The sequence below is a fragment of the Saccopteryx leptura genome, chromosome 4 (genome assembly GCF_036850995.1).
Source record: "Saccopteryx leptura isolate mSacLep1 chromosome 4, mSacLep1_pri_phased_curated, whole genome shotgun sequence".
NCBI lineage: Eukaryota > Metazoa > Chordata > Mammalia > Chiroptera > Emballonuridae > Saccopteryx > Saccopteryx leptura.
This window is the reverse complement of record NC_089506.1, coordinates 23,612,379-23,634,922: the sequence shown is the minus strand read 5'-3', so window position 1 is coordinate 23,634,922 and position 22,544 is coordinate 23,612,379. Positions and strand designations below refer to the sequence as shown.

Here is a 22,544-nt window from a genome sequence, read left to right as displayed (position 1 = left end):
TTTAGATGGAGGGGAGGAAAAGGAAAAAGCAGGGGGAGGGAGGAAGATGAAGCACCAACACGCAGTGGCTTCTCATCTGTGCCTTGACCAGGCAAGCCCAGGGTCTCGAACTGGCGACCTTAGCGTTCCAGGTCAACGCCTTATCCACTGTGCCACCACAGGTCAGGCAGTAACAAATACTTTGAAACAAAACCTTATATAGTATTATTTTTCAGAACAAGTCTAGTCTTTAAGCAAATAGTAGAATTGTAAAACTTGAGAATGGTTTAAATATTGCCCTGAAAAATAGATTTACTAAAATACTGGATTCAACCACTTCTATTTTCTATAAAATATAAATGATTGTGTATATGACTGATATCTTGCAAGTGTTTTTTAAATGTACAAATTAAGTAATTATTTAACTTAGGAAACATTTCTTGGAAGAATGTGAATTTTGATCATTTCTTAAAGGAAAGCCCAATACTGTAAAATGTGAGTTAAGTGAGTGACCAAATATTTATTGAGTAGCTTCTATATAACAAGAGTATAGTTAATGTAGTGAGCATTAAAAACAGGCTAATGGAGCCTGTGTTCTTGACCACTATCCACATGGAGAAATGAGATATTTTTAAGTAGATAATTATAAAGGTGTTAGAATCTTACATAAACACATTTTATTTAACAAATTTTATATGGCATTTCTTGTGTGCATGGCACTGTGGCACTATTGTACAAATATTAATTTATTTTACTCACAAAAGCCTTATGATGTAGGCACTATTATTTTCTTCTTAAAGGTAAAGAATCTGAGACATGGAAAGGTTAAGTAACTTTCCCAGTCACAGAGTTAGTAAATGGTAGAGCCCCGATGTAAAACCAGGCACTCGATACTAACAAGTGCCCCTACTTTACTCGCAGAGGCTTCTCTCAAATTTTTTCAAGAATTTCTCAGTTCAGAAGTAAAGAAAATCCTGTGCAAAATGAAAAATAGGATTCTTTCTCAGCTTATTCTAATTGTGTTCATTAAACTAGTTCTAGAGACTAGGAAACTAGTCATTATGTATTACACTGTGTTTGTGGGAAAAGGCATGATAAACAATGTTTATAAACATAGTTTCAAGACACAAGAGCACCAGTTGTGCGCTCCACATTGAGTAAAATGCAGGTGATACTAAAAGGTAAGTATTAAGAAGAACAAAAGAAAATAGGGGTTTATTTGTTGATTTTGTGGAATAACACAAACCAAGGCCTTGCTTTAAAAGAAAAAAATTTAGTTTTGTGTAAAATGAAGAAGGTATGTAAGTTATTGAAAATAACATTAGCAAAGACACAGTGATTATTCACCTATCTTGAGAAATGAGTTTAAAATTAAGTCTGGAACAAAAAATTCTACTTAGTGGACAAACTAATGATGGAAAAGAATATTGTTTCAAATTAGAAAACATCTTAAATACAGGCCTAAGGTGTTTGAACTTTATTCTGTACATATTGAAGGATATGTATTGTGAAATATTTTTTTTCAATGATTTAAAGGTAGAAATTCTGAGTAGAGTTAGAAGTAGTAAGTCGTCCAGGGCTTAGAAAAGTGTGCTGTTTTTCAGAATAAGAAAGAAAAATTCTTGTGGACGGACATTACTTACAATAGAGTTTAGTGACTGGTTTCATAAAAGGTATAATATAAAATGTGAGGATAAGAATTTTGCAAATATCTTTTTTTAAAGTGTCTCCAAATAATGAAATATGGGAAGTCCAGCAGAGTCACTGCTTTCTGAAGGGAAGGATCATTAAAGAATGTAGTATTAGTGCGTTTTAGATGCTGACAGAGCAGGCGATTACAAATACCTGATAGTAAAATAATAAATATTTATACTGTATTTTAAACCATCACCAGTGCAGCTTCACTTTGTATCTTTCAAACATAGGTTAACATGAAAGATGTCACAAAAGTCAACGGAAAAAAGGCAACACTCAAGCTTCCAAGGTAGGTGTTGCCATCAGCCTTCTCTGAAGAAAGAACTGAACAAAACTGGACACATATTGAGGAACAAAATAAAAACATTTATCTATGTATACCTGCGTTGGATCATATATATAATTTAAGGGACAAGAGTAAGCTAAGGAGGGAGAAGGTGGTTGTTTAAGATTATGCGGTACAGCCTGACCAGGCGGTGGCGCAGTGAATAGAGCATAGAACTGGGATGCAGAGGACCCAGGTTCGAGACCCCGAGGTCACCAGCTTGAGCGGGGGCTCATCTGGTTTGAGCAAAAAGCTCAGCAGCTTGGACCCAAGGTCGCTGGCTCCAGCAAGGGGTTACTCAGTCTGCTGAAGGCCCGCGGTCAAGGCACATATGAGAAAGCAATCAATGAACAACTAAGGTGTCGCAATGTGCAACGAAAAACTAATGATTGATGCTTCTCATCTCTCTCCATTCCTGTCTGTCTGTCCCTGTCTATCCCTCTCTCTGACTCACTCTCTGTCTCTGTAAAAAAAATAAACAAATAAAAAAAAATTAAAAAAAAAAAAAGAAGAAGAATATGCGGTCCAGCCTGACCAGGCAGTGGCGCAATGGATAGAGCATCGGACTGGGACTCAGAGCACCCAGGTTCAAAACCCCGAGGTCGCCGGCTTGAGCACGGGCTCACCAACTTGAATGTGGGGTCCCTGGCTTGAGTGTGAGATCATAGACACGACTCCATGGTCGCTGGCTTGAAGCCCAAGGTCGCTGGCTTGAGGTCAAGGTCGCTGGCTTGAGGTCAAGGTCGCTAGCTTGAGCAAGGGGTCACTCACTCTGCTGTAGCCTCCTGGTCAAGGCAAATATGAGAAAGCAATCAATGAACAACTAAGGTGCTGCAATGAAGGATTGATGCTTCTCATCTCTCTCTCTCTCCCTTCCTGTCTGTCTCTATTTGTCCCCCTCCCTATCTCTCTTTCTCTCTCTCTCTTTCTCTCTCTCTCTCTCTCTCTCTCTCTCTCACACACACACACACACACACACACACACACAATATGCAGTGTATTAAGTAAGGCCTCAAGAGTTTGAACTTCATTCTGTAAGTATTGAAGGATAGTGTCCTGTGTTTTTTCAGTGATATAAAGGGTTTGGGAGATTCTGTTTTTAAAGGGTTCGGAGATTCCGAGTATAGTGAGAAGTCATTAAGACAGCCAGGGCTTAGAAAAGCGTGAAGGGAGGGATAAGGAGAGCATGGTGGAGGGACTGAGCAAAATAGGACAAAAAATGAAAAAAACTCCTGGACATGGACAGCAGTGTGGGGACTGGTGTGGTGAGGGGAGTGGAGAGGGTTCGGGGCGTTAATGGTGACAAAGACACGACTTGGGGGGGTGAACGCACAATACGGTGTACAGAAATGAATTGTAGAATTGGGCACCTGAAATTTGTATAATTACATTAGTGTCACCCCAATAAATTCAATTATGAAAAAAACGGGAGTGATGTTTTTACATAGTCAAAAAGTAAAATTCATATTTGACAAACATTACTTAAAGAATTGGTGGGGCATAGTGACTGGTTTTATTAAAAGCAGCATAAAAGAATAAGACAAATGATTAAATTCCTTTTTTTTTTTAAGCTTTTGGACTTTACAGACCAGTCACATTTCAAAATTGATTAAAAAGATATAAATGACAAACTTACATTACTATAAAAGGGACTTTAGATGTAAACAAACACACTTATACCAGTGTTCCCTAAAAGGATGTTCTGATACTATACTGTATGAAGAACATGATTTCAAAGTAAAGCCTAGGTCTTTAAACTGAATTATTGTTATGAAAATCTCACTGCGTTATTTATGTTTTTCTCATTTGGACACGAAGTGGCACCACTGGACTTGTTGACCATCTTGTTTCACTCAACCCTGTAAGGTTTTCAGTTTACCATATGCTTCGTTTTCTTCCATCTTCTCTTTCACTGTATGAAGGTGAATGAGGAACAAAATAAAAAAGATAGGCAGCCTCATTTCTGTCTTAACTGTGTCAAAGTATTATATGGGATTGGAGGATGATCTAGGTTGTCACTAAAGTTTTTTAAGGAACCTGGATTAAGTAAAATGGAGATTTTAGTTTTGTAAGTGGAATATACAAATTCAAGACTAAAGATTAATTTCTCTTGACTGTAGAGGAGTACTTTTTTTCTTTTCAAAATGTTCTTTCCAAATGTTATTAAAAGATTTTGATGAGACATAAAAAGATGTAATTACCTTGGGAACCTGTATTAACCGTTTGACTCTGTACATTGCCATAATGGATACTTCCTTCAGCCCGCTCGCAGCTCTCTACATTTATATCGGAATGGCAAGGGTATTAGACTGGCAAGGAACTTGGGAGGTCTGCTTTTCCTATTTTTGACCTTGAACAGACAAAATAGCATAGCAGTTTTAGTGTTAATAGAAGATCTTGCAAGGGGGAAGGACACATCTGATAGTTCACTGGTTGTATATAGCCGTTCGTAAGTAAGGATGATGGGGAGGACACATCTGATAGTTCACTGGTTGTATATAGCCATTCGTAAGTAAAGATGATGGGGGGACACATCTGATAGTTCACCAGTTATATATAGCCATTCATAAGTAAAGATGATGGGGGGACAATCTGATAGTTCACCAGTTAGATATAGCCATTCGTAAGTAAGGATGATGGGGGGACACATCTGATAGTTCACCAGTTAGATATAGCCGTTCATAAGTAAAGGTGATTGTCAATGGGTTGAAGGTATATGATTAGAAACCACACTAAAAAAATTGAGTAGTAACTGAATAGTATTGTAAGTTTTTGCAATGTGGAAGCACTATTTTCTAAATATATACTTGAAATGTGGAGTGTACCACCTTCTGCAGGAAATAATTCCAACCACTGTAGTAAAACTGGGGAAATATGATACATGTATACAGCCAATAGAAAGAGAAAGTGTTAAACTTAAGAACTCGGCTCCTGAATAAAAGTTTCAGTATATAGATTTTTAAAAAATTTTATTTATTGATTTTAGTGAAAGAGGAAGGGAGAGAGACAGGAACATTGATCTGTTCCTGCATGTGCCCTGACCAGGGATTGAACCAGCGACGTCTGTGCTTCCGGATGACGCTTTAACCCACCGAACTGCCCGGCCAGGGCTCAAATAGATATTTACATTAAAATTTTGTAACTGTATATTTAAAATTGTTTTTATGTGTTATACTCAATAGGACCACAAGATACTGTCCCGAAAGTGAAAGTGAAACAGGACCAAGTTTGTTTGACAGTCTGAGGAGAAACCATGGATCTCCAAAAGAGGTGGAAATGCAGAAATCGCTCCCTGACTCACCTTTACCTTTAGAGAACCTAAAAGACACTTTAATGTTGAATTTGGAGGGAAAAATAGATTTAACTAATATTTCATCTGATGCTTCAGAAAATTTCACTGGACAACAGGAAAACTTAAATTGCATGAAAAAAAGAGACGTAAATTTTAGTGCTGCTGAAACAAAAAGTGATAAGAAAGATGATTGTTCTTTTGCAATTTGTGACCAAAACAGTGTATATGGCCTTTTTTCAAAAGACCATGAAACACCATCACCGAAATTTCTTAACAATTCTCCCGATCCCTCAGACGTAGAACCGGGAACTGATGCTTCTAGTCTGCCTAACGCATCGGTGCCCTCAAAGCCTACCTTCCGTTTTATGAGGGATAGCCATGCCAACTTAGAAATGAATGACGCTGTCTTTGAACTTCAAGATAATAAAATATTAAAACCACCTATTAGAAATTCTCCAGGCACCCATTCTCCAGAACCCACATTGATCCAGAACAAAATACCTGTTCCACAAATAAATGAGATACAACATGCAAAAACTGAGTCAAAAGAAAAATTTATGAAAGATACATTTAATCCCAGCAGTGTACCTGTTGAGACATCTGAGGACCTAACCCTAACTGTCAATCAAATAGCAGAATACTCGCTCTCTGAACAAGGGAATAGTGAGAATTCCAAAGTCCTAGCTCAGAATGCTGCCCCACATAGGAATGAGCTTCCGCAGTCTGCATATACCCCAATATACAATTCTTCTGAACACTCATTTGGAACTCCATACCCTTCCTACGCTTGGTGTGTGTACCAGTACAGCAGCGGTGGCGGCTCCATTACTCACACGTACCAAGGCATAACATCGTTCGGAGTACAGCAGCCTCCTCCTGAGCTGTTGACTGCTGTTCCAAGTACTGGCCAAAACGCAAATTCTAATCTTTGGTACACTCAGTATTTCGGTTACTTTGCTGGGGAGCCACAAGCATATGACTTTATGCCAGCAAATGGGTATTTCCCATCACAAATACCTGTTTCTTCCGTGGCTCAGCAGCCAGTGTATGCCCAGTATGTTTCTTATCAGCCGTCACCACAAACTGCATACCCTTACCCTCCTGGTTCAGGTGCGCGCCCACAAGTTCTTTGGACCCAGGGTGAGTTTCACAAATTCCCATGCTTCACTGAGTTTTTACTGTTGTCTTGGCATATGTATGTAAATGGAGTTACAAGGCTGTGATACATAGCAAGTCGTTGTTCTGTGCAGACGTTCAAATATCTGGCAAAGTTAAATTCAGTCACCGGTGGGGATCTGGTTGTCAAAGTTAGAAAAAGAAAAGGATTGTTCATATCACTGATGTGTTGCTCTTCAACAAAACCCAACTTTAGGGAATCATTAAGAGAATTATTGCTAATTCATACCAGGAAATGGGATACAACCATTAAAGGGTTTATTAAAAGTTTTTAGTGACAGTTTTTAAAACTGTCATAAATGGACCTATGTAATCAAAGCAATGCATAGAAATACTGAAATTTACCTTGTCTGCCTCTGGTGATACAATTTGGGGTGTGTGGAAAATGTTTTTCTGTTTTCCTGCTGGGAACATGCATTTTAATAAATGGAGAAAAATATATAGAGGAAAAAACCAAGGTGGAAAAAGAAGCTTCCGTCAGATAAAGCAGTCTTTGCTCTTTCTGCCTGGGTTCTAATACAGCACCTGGGCAGAAGTGAAAATGGAGTCAGTTGAGATGTGCTCATAGAACAACCTGGTTGTTTGAGGAAAATTATTTTCCTCAAACATAATTCTATTTGTAAAATATCATAACTATAATATAAAATTTTTATGTTAAATTGAAATGTATATTTACCAGAGTTAAAGCATAATTTTAAAACAGTAATTCTGCAAAAAAGTAGTTATCCACCAATGCCCAAATATTCTACCATCAGAGGTAAAAATATACTGCTAATAAAGTTATTCTCCTAATGTCTTAAATAGGGAAGTGTAAGAGAATTTCTTTTAAATTCTAAAGTTGCTTCTCCTGCATTTTCTTAACAAATTAATAAGTGTAAAAAATCAGTTGAATTAACTCATTTTATTGTCTGATTTGGACAAGAAGCAGTCTATTACCATAGTTCTGTTTCTAATTAGGAATCTGATCAGGACCTGGCTGGGTCGTTCAATTGGTTAGAGCGTTGTTCGTGATACACCAAGATTGTGAGATCGATACCCAGTTAGGGCACATACAGGAATCAACCAATGAGTGCGTAAAAAAGTGGAACAACAATCAGTGTTTCTCTCTTTCTCTCTCTTTCCCTCCCTCTCCTTCCCCTTCTTCTACCCCCTCTTCACCCCCTCTCTAAAATCAATAAATAGCCTGACCAAGTGTTGGTACAGTGGATAGAGCATCAAACTGAGATGCTGAGGTCCCAGGTTCAAAACCCCAAGGTTGCCAGCTTGAGCGCGGTCTCACCAGCTTGAGTGTGAGGTCGTGGGCTTCAGCGTGGGATCTTAGACATGATCCCATGGTCGCTGGCTTGAAGCCCAAGGTTGCTGAGTTGAGCAAGAGGTCACTGGCTCGGTTGGAGCCCCCTCCCCTAGTCAGGGCACGTATGAGAAAGCAATCAGTGAACAACTGAAGTGCTGCAACTAAGAGTTGATCCTTCTTCCTTCTCATCTGTCTCTCTTCTTGTCTGTGTCTGTCTCTGTCTCTCTCGCAAGCTAAAAAAAAATTACCGTATTTTTCGCTCCTTAAGACACACCTGACCATAAGACACACCTAAGGTTTTAAGGAGGAAAATAAGAAAAAAAAATATTCTGAACCAGATGGTGTGTTAAAATATTTAATAAAATACTGTATTTTTTGCTCCATAAGACACACCGGCATTTTCCCCTCAACTTTTTTTTGAGGGGGAGAGAAGTGTGTCTTATGGAGCAAAAAAATACATAAATAAAAATTTTTTAGAAAGGAAATTTGGTCAGGACAACATAGGGAATATTTGTCAATATTGTAATAACTATGTATGATGACAGATGATTATTAGGCATATTGTGATTACTTCACCAGGTTTAGAAATGTTTATGTACCATATTGTACACCTGAAACGAATATAATATTGTATGTCCACTATAATTTAAAAGTGAATTTAAAGAAGAAAAACAAGCCATGACCTAAGAGAGTTTCACAAATAAGAGAAAATAATATCTGGTAACAGGAGCACCCTTGCACTGGAGTTGACAGTGGCCCCAACACCTGCAGGGTACAGCGCCCCTTGCAGTCCTGTGCGTGGTCATCTTCCACCTCTGCGAGCGAGCCACGTTGAACCTGGAACGTTCTCCGGGGGGACAGTTCCTCTTGTCCTCCCATGATAAGGCATGTAAACGTGCTGTGGGCTAATTACATTGTGCATTGTGCCCTTTCCCCGCTGCCCCACCAAATGAACTCCGTTTAAACAGGACTGGAAAATTTTCTCCAAAAACTAGCCCCTGAAAAACAAAACAAAACAAAAAAACTAAAGGAGGGGAGAAAGAAAGAGGGTGGGGCAGGGGGAGTCTATGGCCCTTTTTGGTTAATTTGATATGCTGCTGCTGCTGCTACTGTAATGATAAACACACCGGGCATAGATGTGGCAAACCGTGGCTTCAGGTGGACATCTTGAATGTAATTGCTTCATATAGGTTCTCATAGTTGGGAGCTTTCTTGTGTTCATGATGCTTTCTTGTATTCGTGGTGCTAAAAAAAAAAAAAAGAAAAAAAAAAGGTATCTCTGGAATCACATCCAGCTTTGATCCTCAAACTGTTTTATTGTAACCTCCTTAGTTAAGTTAGTCAAGTGAAAATGAAAGAGAAGGAAACAGTTATCTACTTACTATGGTATCTAAAAGTAACTCTTAAAAAAAAATGAGGAGGCAGCATGAACACTTGTTTAGCTTTCAGGAGCGTAGATGCTCTGTGGAAATGACCTAGCGCATTGACAGGAACTGCATCCTTCCAACACTGGGACAATCCCTGTGACCCACTTGCTGCTTTGTTCATGATGCTCGTGTTCCACACCGGAATGGAACTCAGGGAAGGGACTAAGTGAGCCCTGTGTGCCAGACACATTCCATCCTTTATTCCACTTAATTCTCACAAGATCCCTAAGAGAGATGTAGGTACTGTTGTTCTTCTGCAGATGCAGAAGCTTCTCCTTGCGGAGCCTTTCTCAGGATCCCACAGCTAGTAAAGGGCACAGGTCGCTTCAGCTCTGAACTCAGGTCTTTCCTCTGTACTGTTAAATGCCATTAGTCTGCATCATGAACGTATCTCAAATCTTTGTGTGTTTTTTCTTTCAGTTCCATGGCAACGTCAAGAGCCTTTTCAGCCAGGACATTGAAACAGTCTCTGTCTACTGAAATAAAGATTTACAAGTTTTTTCAAGTATTTTTTTTTACTTCTATACTATTATGTTAACATTTAAAATATATGTAAGTGTGGTAGGAAATATAAACCATATTTCCATTTATAAAAATTTTAAATGCAACAACATATCATATCATATCATGGGAAATCCATTTCTGGCATCTCAAATACCATGATTATTCCCATGCATTTATTTTAGTGAAGTCTGTATTAGGCTGTTTTCAGTATCCAGCTAACCAACAGTAACATTAACAATTTTTTAAATTTACTTTTTGAAATGTTTCTTTCACAGCAGCTCTTACAGTTAAAGATTTTCTTTGAGATTATTCTAATGCAATAAAGAGGGTTAACTGTAACATTCACTGTGATTAAGATTAAACAAAAGTAGTCAAATCTTTAAAATAATTTTGTTTCTGATATTTTTGATATTGTTACGCCATGTGATTTAGATTAAAATAGGATTTTTTTACTTGGAATGGTTATCAGAACAATAATTTTATAAATCTAGACATTTATGTAATTTACAGTGTCCAACATGACAAATTCTTTCCATATTTTCTAATTTTTGCTTATAAATATATTGTAATAGTTTTGTATATTTTCAGTTTGTCCTTGAATAGAGATTCTGTTAAATTTTTATGTTTGAAGCAGTTTTATTTCATCATATTGAGATTAAAGCACATTTATACCTATTTCCATAAGAGCCCTTTCCACAGGCTCTTATCTTTTGTATTTTACAATACACACTGTAAACGGTTTTGAATGGTTTTGTAACAAATAATAGGGAACAATGTCTTTAGCTTATGTCATTAGTTTAGTGGTATTTTAGTAGTTTATATAATGCAGCACAAATACAAGTTTTCTAGTTCTGTGGACACAGATTTCGTTTTCATTTTCAACATCCCACAAAAGTAAAAACTCACAGTAGAACAGGGGAGTAGTGTGTAACTAGAGTCATCAACCTGTGCCGGCAAAGAACTATTTCTGTTTTTTTAAGATCTCAGAAAGATTCCTCACAACTATAGAGTGGGTCCTCAAGTGTGATAATAGATTTGTATTGGCTAAATCTAAACAGGTAGCTAACCTTCCGTGTTCTCTCAAACTTCTGAAGTTAGCAAACTATGTTATCCGAGCACAGGTCTCCAGAGAGAGTGTAATTCAGCCATATTTATTGTAGAGTAATATTTCAATTTAGAAAAGCACTAAGAAATTCTCAGCATAACCTGCTTTAATTACATTAACCAAATAGCATAGAATTTCTAATACTTAGGGTTTTCTCTAACAAACATCTTTAAAAGAGAAAAGTCAAGCAAAGGACTGCAGTTGAGAGAAAGGAATTTGAAAATGACTATAGAATTAAAACAATGTCAAGATACCATTTTTTTTACACCATATAGTTTTATTTGAAAATAGTCTATAAAAATCAGAACTCCTGAACAGGTATTAAAACAATAATGTTAACTGTTGTACCAAAAAAATGCCTCAGTCATTTGATTTATGTCTGGTTATAAAAAGATGTTACAGAGTTATTAAAAATGTTTCTTTTAGGTCAAGCAAAAGTTAAATATTCTGATTAAGAATGCTTTCTTTAAATAACTTTCAGATTCTGTTGATACTGTCTTTGTGATATTTTTATTTCATAAGTTTGAATTTTCTCAAAAATGAAAATCCTATTTGAATATTCAGTTACATTTAGAAATCTATACTTTGAAACAAAACAGGAAAAAAGGTAGTATTTCCCCCAAGTATGTGTTTTGGTTCTAAAAATGAAAATAAGACAAATTAAAATTTGAGCTAGCATTATAAGAAAACATTCCTGGCTGTTTGTAATATTATTGTTTTGGAACTTAAGAATTATCTGAATAAACTAGATAAAATTGAGGGGTTTATCTAGTTTCGGGACTTTTTCCCTTTTGTCTTTTTGAAGAATAAGCAGCTATGTGGATGGTCCTTGGTTTATATAGATCCATTACGTGAGCAGCAACCACAGAGAACTGACTTAGAGACTAAATCACTGCTGGAGCGCTCCTTCCAGTCCAGCTGCTTTTAAAATCTGTGCGAAGAGCAGTACAGTAATTTGAGGTTTTTGCATGTTTGATTAAGAAACAATTGCTCTTTGTTCATACAAATTATTCTAGTTCTTTGGCTAAGATTATTTTAGTTACATTATGAAGTCCAGCTTGACCAGTTGGTGAGGCAGCGGATAGAGCTTCGACCTGGGATGCTGAAGACCCAGGTTTGAAACCCCAAGGTCACCGTCTTGAGTGTGGGGTCATGGTTGCTGGCTTGAGCCCAAGGGTACTGGCTTGAGCAAGGGGTCACTGGCTCAGCTGGAGCCCTCCAGTCAAAACACAAGTGAGAAATCAATCAGTGAATAAATAAAGTGCTGCAACTATGAGTTGATGCTTCTTATCTCTCTTCCTTCCTGTCTTACCGTCCTGTCTGTCCCTCTCTTAAAAAAAAAAAAGTCCAGGCCCTGGCCGGTTTGCTCAGTGGTAGAGCGTCGGCCTGGCGTGCAGGAGTCCCGGGTTCAATTCCCAGCCAGGGCACACAGGAGAAGCACCCATCTGCTTCTCCACCCCTCCCCCTCTCCTGCTTCTCTGTCTCTCTCTTTCCCTCCCGCAGCCAAGGCTCCATTGGAGCAAAGTTGGCCCAGGTGCTGAGGATGGCTCTATGGCCTCTGCCTCAGGCGCTAGAATGGCTCTGGATGCAACAGAGCAACGCCACAGATGGGTGGAGCATCGCCCCCTGGTGGGCATGCTGGGTGGATCCCGGTCGGGCGCATGCGGGAGTCTGTCTGACTGCCTCCCTGTTTCCAACTTCAGAAAAATACAAAAAAAAAAAAAAAAGTCCATATTGGGAGTTACACTAAATCACATAGTTAATGACTCTTAATCCACTGATTTCCAACCAAGGTGTTTTAAACCAAGTCTGAATATTAATGAAAACATCACTTTCCTCAAAATGTACTCTTGTCTCCACCTTGTCTCTTCAAATGCTGTCCTGAAGCTGATTCTGCTCTATATTCCTCATGGGAGGCATTCTGTCCTTCATTATTTTATGAAGTATCCTGAGACCATTCACTTCTGTGACAGTTTTCTAGAGCTATACCCTCCCTTTTAAGCTTTCTCACAGCTCAACAATACAAAACAAAACAGCCTGTTGATAGAACGTTCGCCTGGGATGCTGAGGATGCAGGTTCAAAACCCCAACATCTCTGGCTTGAGAACAGGCTCACCAGCTTGAGCGCAGTGTCGCCGTCTTGAGCGTGAAATCATAGACCTTTGTCTTAAACCCAAAGGTCACTCTGGCTTGAAGCCTAAGGTCACTGGCTTGGCTGGAGTCCCCCGGTCAAGGCACATATAAGAAAGTTATCAATGAACAACTAAGGTGCCACAACTATGAATTGCTGTTTCTCATCTGTTTGTCCCTATCTTTCTCTCAAAAATAAAGTTTCAACTATGCCATCTACTGAAAATGCGCAAATCAAATCTGCTTAGTCAGCAATGTTACTTTTTGTGTTCTTCCACCAATTTCTCAGGTCAAAATATTAGGACTAAAAAACTAATTTTCTTACCGTGCTATCTGGGTTCTTGATCCAGAAACATGCAATAATGGATGTTTCTCCTCTGCAGGGGTAGTCAACCTTTTTATACCTACTGCCCACTTTTGTGTCTCTGTTAGTAGTAAAATTTTCTAACCGCCCACCAGTTCCACAGTAATGGTGATTTATAAAGTAGGGAAGTAACTTTATAAAATTTATAAAGCAGAGTTACAGCAAGTTAAAGCATATAATAATAATCACTTACCAAGTACTTTGTCAGATTTTTGCTGTTTGGCAGAATAAATCTTTACAAAACAACTTACTATAGTTAGATCTATCTTTTTATTTATACTTTGGTTGCTTCGCTGCTGCCTACCATGAAAGCTGGAATGCCCACTAGTGGGCAGTAGGGACCAGGTTGACTACCACTGCTCCTCTGTAACCTTGATGGTGCCCATCAAAGGGTAAAGTAAATACCATCTGTGAGTGAATATCTAAACATCTCATCAGGATTGTTTCTTTTTGATATGTCAGAGTGAAAGAAAATATTTGAGGTTGGGGATGATAATCATTTGCTTGTTTTCATAAAGACAATGAAAATCTATTCCATTCAATGTAAATACACTACCAAGTTAGGAACAACAAATGTGTATCAAGCACCTATTGCCACACTCAGCAGTATGATAGACATTTAGGATTAGAAGGTTGGAAGGACTTCTAATTTGAAAGGAGTTTATAGTCTGTGTAGAGAGAGAGAGGCATGCAAGAAATCAACCATTAAAGTGAGGGAAATAGAGTGAAGTATGCTGTGCTTGGTGCTACAGGTCTTAAAAGGAAAACCACAGAATTCATCCCATTGGATTCAGGAATACTTTCAAGAGTAAGACAACCCTGAACAAAGTCATCCGAGTTATATGTACATGGAGAAAAGGTGAGAGAGTAAGGTCTTTAGGTGGAGGAGACACAGAAAAATATGACTGAAAACAGTCCACCACACACAAAAATAAACTCAAAATGGATTAAAGATTTAAATATTGGGCTCAAAACCCATAAAATCCCTAGAAGAAAACATAGGCAGTAAAATCTCTGAAATCTGCTAGCAATATTCTCCCTGATCTATGTCCTTGGGCAAGGGAAACAAGACTGCATCAAACTGAAAAGTTTTTGCGCAGAAAAAGAAACCAAAATGAAAAGACCCACTGAATGGGAGAACATACTCGCCAATGATTCATCTGATCAAGGCTGAATATCCAAAATTTATAAAGAGCTTATAAAATTCAACGGGAAGGGAGGGAGACGTGGGGATCCTCCGCCGTTTGGGACGTTTTTCCTCCGAGACACACGGGGGCGCTGCATTCCCGCTCGGCGCCCTTTGCCGCAGCTCTCCACCCGCTCGATTTTCCCGGCGGAAATGCCCAGGCGATGACGGCAAGCCGGAGGGAGGGGAGAGAAAGACCGAGAGAGAAGGAGGAGGGGTCTGGGTAGAGGCCTGCGGGCGGGAGGCGGGAGGCGGCAGCGGAGGGTGACCGTGGTCCGGTGCGAGGTGCTCCCGAGACCCGCGCCGCGCTCCCCCCACTCCGCACGCCCCTTCCCGACTCGGGGTGCGCGGCCGGGCGGGCCAGGCCGGCCGGGGGCCGTCCGCTCGGCTTGGGCGGGACGCGGGCTCCGCGGCCGCGCTCCCCGGCTCCTTCCCCTCCCGCGGGAGCCGGCGGCGGGGCCGGGGGTGGGTGCGGGCGGGGGGCGGGCGGCGGCGGCTAGAGGCAGCGGGCCGCCATGGACGACAAGGCGTTCACCAAGGAGCTGGACCAGTGGGTCGAGCAGCTGAACGAGTGTAAACAGCTGAACGAGAACCAAGTGCGGACGCTGTGCGAGAAGGTGAGAGGGGCGCCGGGCGCGGGTGGGCCGCCGGGGCGCCGCGCCGGCCCCGCTCCCGTCCCCGCTCCCGCTCCCGCTCCGACGGCCCGCGGCCCGGCCGCGCGCGGTACCGGCCGGAGGCGTCCGTGCAGACGGGCGCGGGGACGGGGCGCCCGGGGTCCCCGCCCTGCGGCTCATCGGGGTCTCTGGCTCCTGCTGGGGGGTTATTGGCACTCCAGCGTCTCGGGTGTGGACGAGCAGTGTCCACGCTGTAGAAAGCCTGCCGACTCGTGGGATGCGGCCCCCCGGTGGGAAACGCGCGGAAAGGATGTTGTTAGTGGTAAAGAACTTGTGACTAAAGCGTGGGGTTTTCGCAGGTGCATCGCGTCCTTCAGGAATCACTGCCATGGAATGTGTCAAAGATTTGTGGGTGCAGCGGTGGACGCGATGGGAGACTTGATTTCTAACTAGAGGTTGACTTTTAGCACTTTTTAGAAAGTTCTTGCCATTTCTATTATATGTAGTGGGTTTATTTTTTTCTAGTTCCAAAGCAATAAAATATGTAGGTGGCTGTTTACGGTGGTCCTTCATTATGTGATCTTAGACAACTTTCTGAATTCTGTATCCAGTGTTTTCTTAACCGCTGAAATTACTTGAGACTATCTTAATTTAAAATCTAGTTTTTCTTATTTATTTTTTATAATCTTGGATTAGATAATTTGTATACATATTTATGTAAAAATGTCCCATGGTTATTTATCTCCTTATCTGTGAAACAGGGATAATGAAGACATGAATCTTTAATACTGTTGGGTTGGTCTGGGTTTTGTTTTTGTTTGAGAGAGAAAGAAAGAGACAGAAAGATACAATCAGGAAAGAAGAGAGATGAGAAGCATCAGTTCTTCGTTGTGGCCCTTGAGTTGTTCATTGATTGCTTTCTCATATGTGCCCTGACCAGAGGGCTCCAGCAGAGCTAGTAATCCCTTGCTCAAGCCAGCGACCATGGAATCAAGCCAGCAACCCTGGGCTTCAGGCCAGCGACCTTTTGGGCTTAAGCCAGCGATCATAGGATCATGTCTATGATCCTACACTCAAGCTGGTGAGCCCTTGCTCAACCTGGATGAGCTCACACACAAGCTGGCTACCTAGGGGTTTCGAACCTGGGTCCTCAGCATCCCAGACCGTCACTCTATCCACTGCGCCATCACCTGGTCAGGCTGGTTTATATTTTTAAAGCTATATTTCTGTAAAACTTGATCATTCTGTTTGGAAGTCAGGGCACCTCGCAGATACACTAGGGAATGAAAAATTTTGTCATTGTTATTAATAGGGCAATGTTATAATTAAGCAACTTAGGGATGGAGGAGTAATAGCTAATGTTAACTTTAAATAGTGTTTTTAACAAATGCCTTTATATTATAAACACAAATAGCTATATCGGAGGATTTGTTTCTGTTAATAGAACTGCCAAGCAGATGGTATTTATCTCTAAACAAACTGTTTACTTATAGCTTCATGTAGACATTCAGTTTTTGTGTGTGATAATCTATAATTTCATGAGTCCTAAAATTTACATTTAAATCTCTCAACCTCTATTATCAAGTGAAATATCCAGTTTTGAAATTAGCTGAGTCAGTTATCCTAAGAACATTATATATAATCTTGAAGTTATGGACAAAGGTGGGTGTTGAATCATTTTTCCCTTTAGCTCTAATAATTTTAAAATGTATTCCCAGAGAAGAATATTGTACCACTGCTCACTTACACATGAGTCTTAATCACTTAAGGAAGCTTTCTGTGTTTGTCAAAAGATTATTTTTACTTCAACTCCTAAATAAATGAGACTACCAGTCCCTGGGACTTTGTAGGTATATGTAAGCTTATATCTTACCACTTATTTCTTTGAATATTTGCACTTGTGCACTAAACATGACTTTTTTTTTTTTTTTTTTTTGGATTTTTCTGAAGCTGGAAACGGGGAGAGACAGTCAGACAGACTCCCGCATGCGCCTGACCGGGATCCACCCGGCACGCCCACCAGGGGCTACGCTCTGCCCACCAGGGGGCGATGCTCTGCCCCTCCGGGGCGTCGCTCTGCCGCAACCAGAGCCACTCCAGCACCTGGGGCAGAGGCCAAGGAGCCATCCCCAGGGCCCGGGCCATCTTTGCTCCAATGGAGCCTTGGCTGCGGGAGGGGAAGAGAGAGAGAGGAAGGAGGGGAGGGGGTGGAGAAGCAAATGGGCACTTCTCCTATGTGCCCTGGCCGGGAATCGAACCCGGGTCCCCCACACGCCAGGCCGATGCTCTACCGCTGAGCCAACCGGCCAGGGCCTAAACATGACTTTTTAAGTGAAAATGCCCCGTCATTTATCATTGCGCTCTGTCCTTCGATGGACTTGCCACTGGGATGGAGAAATAGGATGGGAGGTTCCTTTCTCTCTGCCCCTGAGCAGTGTTTAGTTTTGCAGCCCTCTTCTAGCAACTGTGACATCCCTCTGTGGTGTATGTACACACTGTCTTCTAACCAGAGTCCAGTTCTGTTTTATATCTCTGCCCCGGCCTCCTCTTCCTGACAAGTGTAGTGTTTATGGATAATGGCTCCAGTAGTCAGCCCAAGTTCAAACACTGTCTTCACAACCTGATAGCTGCCTGTCTCACTGTACTTCTGATTATCATTAGATAATATTTGCTGATCTCCTGGGGTGGTTGCGAATATTAAGATACTACCCATGGCCTGACTAGGCGGTGGCGCAGTGGATAGAGCATCGGCCTTGGATGCAGAGGACCCAGGTTCGAAAACCTGAGATTGCTGGCTTGAGTGTGGGCTCATCCGGCTTGAACATGGGGTCACTGGCTTGAGCATGGGATCGTAGACATGACCCTATGGTAGCTGGCTTGAGCAAGAGGTTACTGGTTTGAGCGAGGGGTCATAGACATGATCCTGTGATCACTGGCTTGGCTGAGCCCTCCCACCCCCATCAAGGCCCATAGGAGAAAGCAGTCAGTGAACAACTAAGGTGCTAACGATGAAGAATTGATGCTTCTCATCTCCCTGCCTGCCTGTCTCTTTCTCTTATGTGTGCACAAACTAAAGAGAAAGAAAGATGCTACCCATGTAAGCACTCAGTGAATTTTAAATGAAGAAAACTAAAAATATGGGAGAAGCTATTTTATCTTGTTTTAAATTTGTCACCCCATTTTCTATTAGAAAAAGAGGCAAAATAAGTAGATGGGTTGATATGACTTTTCTGGTAAGTGTATTTCGTAAAAGTTTTTTTATATAGCAGAGAACCCTGAAAAATATTGTTTTATTATTTCTTGTGGTCACTGTTCCCTGAAGCATAAATTACTAAGATTAGTAGCAATTCTGTGGAGTAACTTTACTCCTCACTTGGTCTACTTAATACTTGCTCTGTCTACCCTGCCGGGGCAAGGATAGCAAATATATAGAAAGAATGTAAGAAAAAAAGTCAAGTTAAGCCTAATTACAGGGGGCCCTTGTGTTATGACATAGTTCTGTTCTGTTCTTACAACAGTGACATAACTCGAATTTTGGTGTAAGTCAAAACATACCTAGCCTAACACAAACAGAACACTTGCCCTTTTAACAGCCCAAAATGGCGTAGGTGAGCGTACTGGGCGACCCCAACTGCCTCACTCACATGCCTGTTACTGCATATTCTTCCGCCGCACACAGCCAGACTTGTTCACCCATGTAGTTCATAAGTACGATGCTAACAGCATAAGCTGAACCACTTCGCAGTTTTTTTAGAATTTAATGGGAGTGAGCATCATAAACTAAAAACAATGTATGTCGAGATGGTCGTTACCTGAAGACCACCCCCATGTAAATCTTTTTGTTTAATTCTTTATGACTAGGTTTTAGTTTATTTTTTTACTAATGTGATTTTTTTTGGAGTCTATTGGAAATATTACTCTGAAGAATGTTACTGTATATGATAGTGGTTTTTCCTGAAAATTACATTTCTATTCTAACTCAAATTGTATAAAAATTAAGAGTCAGCTGAAATTAATTCCGAAGGGTAGTGGTAAAAGCCCTATTTTGAGGTACTGGCAAAAATAAAGTGCATCCCATTGCCAGTTGGAGGATAACTACAGATAACATGGGTATGGTGGTTATGGTATGTCTGGCCTCCGAGGTTAATGTCTGTTGAGAGAAAAAATTGTTTGCGTAAAATAGTAAGTCAAATCTTCTAAAAACACTAGCTCTTAATGTTCACTTAAATAGGCAGTCCAGCTTTTGAAGCGAATTGTGAATTTGGCTCCTCCTACATACCTAGAGAAATGGGTCTGTGATTCATTCCTGCTGCAGCGGTATGCACAGTAATTTTAAAAGATGATGTGCCTAGAGAGCCAGTCTGGCGCTGTCAGGACATTCTGTGACTTGTGACGAGAACTATATTTAACTCTTGGTAGAGGCTGTTTGACCTAATAAACTTTTTATTTTTGCAAGAGAGAGAAAGAAGAAGAGAGAGAGATGAGAAGCATCAACTTGTAGTTGCAGCACTTTAGTTGTTCATTGATTGCTTTCTCATCTGTGCCTTGACTGAGGGGCTCCAGCCAAGACCATGACCCTCTTGCTCAAGCCAGTGACCATTGGGCCATGTCTGTGATCCCATGCTCAAACTGGAAATCTAGCACTCAAGCTGATAACCTCGGGGTTTAGAACCTGGGACCTCAGCATCCCAGGTCAGCGCTCTGTCTACTGCACCACCACTGGTCTGGCTGATAAACTTACTTTTATTTTGAAGAACCTGGTAATGATGCTCTCAGTAAGGGGGAAACTTAGCCCATTTGTATGTTAGCAGATCATTATTCTGATTATAAAGTGCCCACTTAGAAATAATTTGAGGCTTGTAAAGGAGTTTAAAAATGTGAATTTTATATTTGACTACTCTGTTTCTGAGTCCTGATCTCAGTCTCGTAATAGCAGAAATATCTTGAGGGTATTACTCCATTAATGTGAATTAGCAGGCCTAAATTCCTGAATACCTAAAACCATTTTAAGATTAGATCCTGATACAAAGGAGTGATTTTTGTGAGTTGAGAAAAATCTCTTGGATTACTTTTCTTTGATAGATGGCAGCTTAAAAAGAATAGTGGTCTTATCAGCCAAACCACCTAACTGGTATTATTTTAACTTCCCTTGAGCAAGGAGTATGTCAGTTTGTTGATCCACCAGTACAATCTGAAATAGTGATGTAGAAAGTCGTTCCTTTCTTACTATAACACAGAATGGCACGATTACAGCGCAATCTGAGGTTAAAACCCAAATTTACTGACTGAACAAATGACCATTTTCCATACTTATATAAGCCAACCTCAGCATACAAGAAACTAAACCAAACCAGACTAGCACTAACTACTGATAATGACTAGAAAGCCGACTTTTAAAAATCAATCATTTCTCTTCCCGACCAGTGGTGTCACAGTGGATAAAGGGTTAACCTGGGATGCTGAGGACCCAGGTTCAAATTCCCAAGAGTTGCTTGTGCAAGAGGTCACTGGCTCTCATTGAGGGGACCCTGTATCCCTCACGTCAAGGCATGTATGAGAAGCAGTCAGTGAACAACTAAAGTGACTCAGCTACAAGTTGATGCTTCTCATCTCTCCCCCTTCTCCCCTCTCAATAATATAATAACCAATTCTCCACTGCACAAATGTGTTAAATTATACCCATTGATAGATAAGATGAACATATTTCTATTATAAACTTTCTTTTCACATGAAGTAGTTTTATTGGCTACATATGCCTTGTATTCTAATTTGAAAAATCTTACAGCATTTTCCTTAACAGTCTTTTCTTCAGGATATAAATGCTATGAAGGACTTGGTGAAAGAAGTTCTTCCTTTGATGAAGGGAAACCAAAATATTAGAAATTGAAGATAGAACTAATACCAGGCCCTGGCCAGTTGGCTCAGTGGTAGAGCATTGACCTGGCATGTGGAAGTCCTGGGTTCGATTCCTGGTCAGGGCACATAGAGGAAATGACCATCTGCATCTCCTTCCCCCCACTGTCCCTTTCTCTCTCTCTCTCTCTCTCTCTCACTTTCTCCCTCCTGTCCTCCCTCTCTCCTTCAATTAATTTGAGCACATTGGCCCTGGGCACTGGGGATGGCTCTGTGGAGCCCCTGCCTCAGTCAGGCACTAAAAATAGCTTGATTGGGAGCATGGCCCCAGATGAACAGAAAATCTGCCCTAGATGAGGGTTGCCCAGTGGATCCTGGTCAGGGCACATGCAAGAGTCTGTCTGTGTATCTCCCCTCCTCTCTCTTAAATTAAAAAAAAAAGAAAGAAAGAAACTAATACCAAAACAAGCTCTGCATTTTATACTGTATAAACCAGGGGTCTCAAACTCAACTCAGCATGTGGGCCGCAGAGCAAGATCACAGCCGTTTGGCGGGCCGCACTAGGTCTACAAAAGGCAACTGTTACGCAACACTTTTCTCACTGCAGTTGAAAACAAAAAAAAATCAGTACAACAAGCACAATCTTACATGCAGTTTACTCAGTGTCACAAAACGACCAGAAACTGTAGTTCACATCACAACTGCTGTTAACTAAGCTAATATCTAGCTAGGATGCTAGAGAAATGAAAAATACAAGTAGGCCCCTAGGCTTACTTAATTTTATCCAAAATATTTTGAACTTCGTGGATTAGTCTGTGGGCTGCACAAAATTGTTCGGCGGGCCGCAAGTTTGAGACCCCTGGTATAAACTATAACTTTTTCTGAACTTAGTTTTTCTAAGAAGAATGGCATTAAAATCATAGACAATCTAATGTGTATGAGAAATTTGAGCCTACTTTAGATAAAATAGGACTTTTAAATTGTTCTGAACTTATTTTCTTATAATTCTCCTTGTAAATACAGAGAAAGGGTTCTTAAAATAACTTACATGAAGAAAACTTTTTCTGAACTTAGTTTGTCTAAGAAGAATGGTATTAAAATCATAGACATAATCTAATGTGTATGAGAACTTTGAGTCTACTTTAGATAAAATAGGACTTTTAAATTGTTTTGAACTTATTTTCTTATAATTCTCCTTGTAAATATAGAGAAAGGTTCTTTAAAATCACTTACATGAAGAAATCTTTTCTTCTATACCATCTGTTCCTTTAGTAATGACCATACGTTGTCTAATATATCCTGTGTGTTACTTTCTCTTTTTTTCCCCCAAAGGTTTTATTTATTGAGAGCAGGGCAGGGGAGGGAGAGTGAGAGGGGAGAGAAGTAGTAGCAGGAGGAGCGGGAAGCATCAACTCATAGGTAGTTGCTCCTCTCTTGTGCTTTGACTGGGTTAGCCCAGAGTTTTGAACTGGCGACCTCAGCATTTCAAGTCGATGCATTATCCACCGCGCCACCACAGGTCAGGTGTATGTTACTTTTCAAGTCTGGGTTCCTTCGATTATATTAACCAGGGAATGAGGTCTGTGTATCACAGACAGAG

The 22,544-nt window shown here is 40.5% G+C and overlaps 2 protein-coding genes across 2 annotated transcripts in view; both read left to right on the top strand.

The window, feature by feature from the left end:
* Positions 1–9,669, top strand: part of TEX15 (testis expressed 15, meiosis and synapsis associated) — a 58,175-nt gene extending 48,506 nt beyond the window's left edge. Inside the window, exons 8-10 of the mRNA XM_066383547.1 lie at positions 1,905–1,963; positions 5,182–6,431; positions 9,609–9,669. Coding sequence (XP_066239644.1) covers positions 1,905–1,963; positions 5,182–6,431; positions 9,609–9,649 — 1,350 coding nt within the window. The 3' untranslated portion in view covers positions 9,650–9,669. The remainder of the gene's footprint in view (positions 1–1,904; positions 1,964–5,181; positions 6,432–9,608) is intronic.
* A 4,982-nt stretch (positions 9,670–14,651) lies between these two features.
* The window catches only part of PPP2CB (protein phosphatase 2 catalytic subunit beta), a 37,626-nt gene continuing 29,733 nt past the window's right edge, over positions 14,652–22,544 (top strand). The window contains exon 1 of the mRNA XM_066380286.1: positions 14,652–15,094. Within this exon, the coding sequence (XP_066236383.1) occupies positions 14,993–15,094 (102 nt within the window). The 5' untranslated portion in view covers positions 14,652–14,992. The remainder of the gene's footprint in view (positions 15,095–22,544) is intronic.